Below are 6,000 nucleotides of genomic sequence, written 5' to 3'. Positions count from 1 at the left end.
GTGATAGAAGGTAAAAAAAAATTAAATCCCTTCCTTCTTTGTCCTCCAGCGGTCGGGGGCTCTAACCTTCCGTTGACGGGATGATCTTGACTCCCGTAGCCGGCGGCGAGCCTTCCTCATCGGGGCGATCAAGCTCCTTCATCGGGGGGGTCTCAGCTCCCCCACGCCAGGCGATCTACCCCGGGTCGGGACCAGTCGAACCTCGTGCAGCGTTTGAAGCTCCCGACGGGTCTCAACCCGAGACTGCGAGCTCCTGATGGTAAAGTCCGCAGGCTGCATTGGAGCGTCGATCCCAGGCAAGGGATCGCAGGCTCAGATGATATGTCCACGCCCCCGCGGGGGACTCGAGGTCAGTCCCAGGCAAGACCTCCAGCTCCGTGATGTTAGGCCGCAGAGCGACCAGAGATACGATCCAGAAAACAATCGCATCTCCGGCAAGGTAAGAGATTGAAAGAAAGTTTCCCCCGACCCCCCCTCCCACATAAAACAAACCAGAGAACATTCACACAAACTTTTAAAACGTACCATAATTAACAAAAGAGTTTGAAAAGGACAGACAGACTGTAGGCGAGGCAGCCATCGTGCGGCACCTCCAGGTGACTGTGATCACCCATGACTGTGTGGAATGAGGGAGGAGGCAAGAGGGCCTCCTATTTGAAGGTTTTTACTGAATGCACATTCTCGTGTCCCTGACTGCATACCGCAGTGACGTACCATTTCCAAACTCCAGGATTGATGGCAAAATAGATTTGAAACCACAAGTTATTTTAGTCTGATTTTTGGTGCAGCGTTCTTTTAAATCTTTCCGAACAAGAAGGAAGGGGTTAGCATAACAATTCTTCTACCGATTTTAATCTTCCTCCTGTCGTTACTCTTGTGCATTCAAACTGCAGGAACTACTTCCAAAACCACAGCTGAAGAGAAAGCAGTGGCCCTTGTTACAGATCCTGACCATGGGTGCTGTCTGTACGGAGTATTACGTTCTCCCAGTGACAAAGTGGGTTTTCTCCGTGTGTTCCAGTTTCCTCCCACATCCCAAAGATGTACAGGTTTGTAGATTAATTGTCTTCGGTAAAAATTGCAAATTGTCCTTAGTGTGTAGAATAATGCTGGTGAGAGGCAATCACTGGTCGGCACGGGCCCAGCGAGCCGAAGGGCATGTTTCTGCACTGTATCTCTAAACCAAACTACAAGAGATGACTCCTGACATTTCATGACTGAAATGTTTCCTTGGGTTGGAAGGAACTGCAGATGCTGGTTTATACCAAAGATAGACACAAAGTGCTGGAGTAACTCAGCAGGTCAGGCAGCCTCTCTGGAGAAAAGGAAGGGGTGGAGGTTTTGGGTCGGACTGGAAGATAGGAGGTGGGGCGGGGAACTGGAGGTGAGAGAAGGCCAGAATAAACCAGGGCTGGCAATAGATGACACCAGGGAGGGTGGAGTCCACAATGGCCCATTGTTGGCTGGGGAACTGGATTCAAACAGTGGAACTAGTAGTGTGACTAGGGTGGAGGAGGGGGTAAAGATTGTGGGGGGGGGGGGGGGGGGGAAGGAATGCATCAGTTAAATGTTTTCTTGTTGGATCGGGCATAAGGAGAAATAGTACAATAAGGGGAAATTCTTTTTTTTTTACCTCAACTACAGATTGGTTTAAAATAGCCTGTGGAACCCTCGTCCTCTATAAATTTAAACACCAAACCCTTCCCTTAAAATTGGTTCAGCTGAACTAATAGATTTCCCAGACAATGAAGCAGCAATTTACATCAAAGAAAATTTGCAGTGCAAGATATTTAGAAACAAGACTATATCTGATGGCTTTTATTATAACATAGACTCACATTCTACCACCTTGCACACACGCCTTTATTGTTCCACATTTCAGAGCACAGGGCTCATTTTCCCCCAGCGACTTAGATCTCGTCAAGTCGTTGGGATTGGTTCTGGGACTGGGTGCAACTTTCACTTGGCCTGCAGTTGTTCTTTTACGTCATTTCTGTTTTAATTCATTTGTCTGGAAACTATGGCCAGAGAAATGAAGGTGGACAATTGCACAAATCAGTAAAACATTTTCACAAACTAGGAGCATCCTAGTTTGATTGCACAGTTAACTAGCACTGCAAACCACAATGTACCCTTGCGCCCTTATTGAGATAACCGTACGTTTATGCCTGAAAAGGAACTGAGTGGTTTTAGTGCACAGATTTGATTGCTGGCAGTTCGACTAAGCCTTTATCTTCACCTGTATCTTTAAGGCATATCCAGTACCTTTCAAAAGGCCATGAGACTTGAGGGAGTATTGCAGTGCAGGGAATACAGACATCTATATCACATCATGATCTACGTCCGGTTAAATTAAATGTATTCTCATTTTACATCGGATTATAAATCGTTAAAAGTGTCGACAACAGGCCGGCGGTCGGTGTCTGCGTTCCTGTGCTCTGGTTTCTGCTCGCCGTCTCGCACGACCTTGCTCCGTATGGTTTCGGAGGCAGAGGCAGTGTCCCTGTCAGCCGCTGCTGAAGTAGTCTACGTGGAGGCGGGGGCATCCATGGACGACAGGATGCGCATGATCTCCGCTCGCTGGGCCACCGAGATGTGTTGAGTCATGTGAACGATGGAGTCCATGGCAACTTCGGGATTGGCCTGCACCAAGCTGCAAAACACACGGTGTACGTCCATACATTATAGGAACAGGAAGGCATGTGGGTTTGGAGGTTAATTGGCCCTCCGTAAGCTGCTCCTAGTGTGTAGGGAGTTCATACGTTTGCAAGTGATAGGCGCAGAATTAGACCATTCGGCCCATCAAGTCTACTCCTCCACTCAATCGTGGCTGATCTACCTTCCCCCTCAACTCAATTCTCCTCCTCCTCCCCATAACCCCTGACTAATCAAGAATGTACCAATCTCCACCTTAAAAATACCCATCGACTTTGCCTCCACATCCTGCTGTGGCAATGAATTCCACAGATTCACCATCCTCTGACTAGTGCCGTCAAACGCTCAATACAATTTAAAATTAATAACTACATTAAAAAGGGTGCATCATGGAATTCAAAACATCAATATCTGATTACAATTTGTATTTTGTACGTTAATTCCATCAGTGTAGGAATACTTTCCGAACACTGTGCTACATTTACAATCAGACGGAGCTGGGACTGTTTACTGACTGAGCTGCCCACACAGAAGCCTTCAGCCAGTGTGTGTGATTGCTAACACACACGCATGCATTGCTGAACTGAAAATTAATACCCTGCCGTGCAAAGCTCCGGGGAAAGGAAAAACATGCAAATTAAAAAGCCGACTGAGAATCTTTTGGAGACGTGCTGGATAAACCTACTTGTTCGGGGGAACAGTGGATGGGTACAGTGTTTATCTTTGCACAGAGCACCTGCTAAATACACAGGCGCATGCAAAATGACAAACGCACTGCAGTTTATACAAGACAATAGCCAGGAAAAGCACACAAGCAGGGTTGTGGCTCAGAATAGGGAGATCCCATATGTAGAATCAGTTTAATTTATTGTCACGTGTACCGAGGTACAGTGAAAAGCTTCCTTGTTGGGTGCTAACCAGTCAGCGGAGAGACTACACATGATTGCAATCAAGCCCCCCACCAGTGTACAGATAGTCCGAGGGTCTCCAATGAGGTAGATGGTAGCTCAGGACTACTCTCAAGTTGGTGATAGGATGGTTCATTTGCCTGATAACAGCTGGGAAGAAACTGTCCCTGAATCTGGAAGTGTGTGTTTTCACAATTCTGTACCTTTTGCCCGATGGGAGAGGGGAGAAGAGGGAGTGACCGGGGTGAGACTGGTCCTTGATTATGCTGCTGGCCTTGCCGAGGTGTAGATGGTTCTGGGATGTGGAGCAAGGAGGTTAATTCTGTAGGTGTCCCACCACCCTTTGTGTGAAAAAGCTACCCTATTCAAGTTCCTATTCCCCCCTCACCTTAAACCTTTGTCCTCTAGTTCTCGATTCCCCTACTCTGGGCAGGAAACTCTAAGCATCTACCCAATCTAGTCCTCTCATGATTTTGACTCTTGACATGAATAAATGCACTGGCAGTCTCACCTCCGGATCTGTTTGAGAATGTAATCTCTGCTGATATACTTGATGTTCTCGTCAATGACAGATCGAGCCCCTTCCTCCTCCACCAACTGTTTCTCCAGCCATTCCACCACATCCTTGTTGTCATCCCAGAGATAGGCCTGCAAGTGAAAGACAGCATGAGAACACCATTCCTTTTACACAAACCAACCCTAAAAGTGAACTGGGCCCATCAATTGCAAAGCTGGTGTTGTTAAAGTTCGATGGTTCAATGGTTCGTGTTTGTCACGTATGCACAGCACAGTGAAACTCTTTTTTGGCACAACCCACAAATACACAGTTGCCATATTTCAGCACCCCTTACAACGAAAAAACAGTCTACAGTCGGGGTCCACGTGCTGGAAGTACTGGGTAAGTAAACCCAGACAAGCCCCAGGCTGCTGCAGGCCCATGACCCAGCGTCCCTCTCCTCTCCTCTCTCCTCGCCTGCCCGAGCGACCGCCCACCCGCCTGTGTGTCTCGGGGGCACCTCCTGCAGATGGTCCTGAAGGCGCTGGACCCAATGCCCTGGTCCCTCTCCAATCAGCCCACTCCTCGCGTCCAGTCGTAAAAACGGATCAGTTGATGTGATCACAGGCGGCCAATGTCTCTGGCAAGTCCAGCATTCTTTTCCCCATTTATTATGTGGGAGGGCACAGTGGAGCAGGGATAGAGCTGCTGCCTCACAGCGCCAGAGACCAGGGTTTGGTCCTGACCTTGGGTGGAGTTCGCATGTTCTCCCTGTGGCCGAGTGGGTTTCCTTCGGGTGTTCCGGTTTCCACCCACACTCCTGCTCGTCCATGCTGACCAGGTTGCCCCATCTATACGAGCCCCATTTGCCACCTTTGGCTCATATCCCTTCAGACAGCTGACCTTAATGAGAAATATCCCATATTTGTCTCTGATAATGGCCGAGGATATCGTTGCTTTCCATGGGAGCAGGGACTAACAGCAACGTGAGGAGGAGTAACATACAGTTCCAGCATTTAACATTTACAACACACACTCAAAGTCTGTCATCTTCTTACTTCCACAGGTGCTGTTTTATCAAAGTCTGATGCATCAGAAGAGGGGAATAAACTGATATTGCCTCATCTATATTTCATCACTGTGCAGCCGTTGCAATCAGTTTACATTCAGTTTAGCAATGCAACATGGAAACAAGGCCTTCCGGACCACCGAGTCCACGCCAACACTCATCTGTTCACACTAGTTGTATGTTATCCCACTTTCTCATGCATTCCCTACGCACTGGGGGCAATTGAGCGAGGCTGATTAACTTACAAACCATCACCTCTTTGGAATTTGGAGGAAAACCGGAGCATCTGGAAGAAACCCACGCAGTCACAGGGAGAAGGTGCAAACTCCACAGACAGCGCCCATGGTCTGGATCAAACCTGGGTCTCTGGCGCTGTGAGGCAGCGGCACTACCCGCTGTGCCGCTCTGTGCTGTCCAGGTCTTGTAGCATTGTACTACAGTGAACAGTTAAATAATCATCTGGGTCTGTCCTACTGTAGACTTTAGAGATATCAGCACGCAAACAGGCCCTTCGGCTCACAGAGTCCGCGCCGACTAGCGATCACCCCGTACACTAGCACTAATCTACACACTAGGGACAATTTACAATTTTACCAAAGCCAATTAACCTACAAACCTGTACGTCTTTGGAGTGTGGGAGGAAACCGGAGCACCCGGAGAAAACAGGGAGAACGTACAAACTTCATGCAGACAGCACCCGTAGTAATGATGGAACCCGGTTCTCTGGCGCTGTGAGGCAGCAACTCTACCGCTGCACCATTGCACAAAGCTGCTTCCCTGCAACCCAGCTGCACAGCACGAGCTGTCTGCAGCCATGTAGGAAAGAGAATTGCAGATGCTGGTTTAAATCGAAGGTAGACACAAAATGCTGG

The 6,000-nt window shown here is 48.4% G+C and overlaps 1 protein-coding gene across 2 annotated transcripts in view; it reads right to left on the bottom strand.

The window, feature by feature from the left end:
* Positions 1–480: 480 nt before the first annotated feature.
* acaca (acetyl-CoA carboxylase alpha) overlaps positions 481–6,000 on the bottom strand; it is a 222,738-nt gene continuing 217,218 nt past the window's right edge. For both annotated transcript variants that reach the window (XM_078422758.1, XM_078422759.1), the window contains exons 54-55: positions 4,075–4,211; positions 481–2,653 (exon numbers count right to left, since the gene is read on the bottom strand). In XM_078422758.1, the coding sequence (XP_078278884.1) occupies positions 2,527–2,653; positions 4,075–4,211 (264 nt within the window). In that variant the 3' untranslated portion in view covers positions 481–2,526. The remainder of the gene's footprint in view (positions 2,654–4,074; positions 4,212–6,000) is intronic.

Source organism: Rhinoraja longicauda, chromosome 26, assembly GCF_053455715.1.
Source record: "Rhinoraja longicauda isolate Sanriku21f chromosome 26, sRhiLon1.1, whole genome shotgun sequence".
NCBI classification, from domain to species: Eukaryota; Metazoa; Chordata; class Chondrichthyes; order Rajiformes; family Arhynchobatidae; genus Rhinoraja; species Rhinoraja longicauda.
This window is presented reverse-complemented; position numbering and strand designations above follow the sequence as displayed.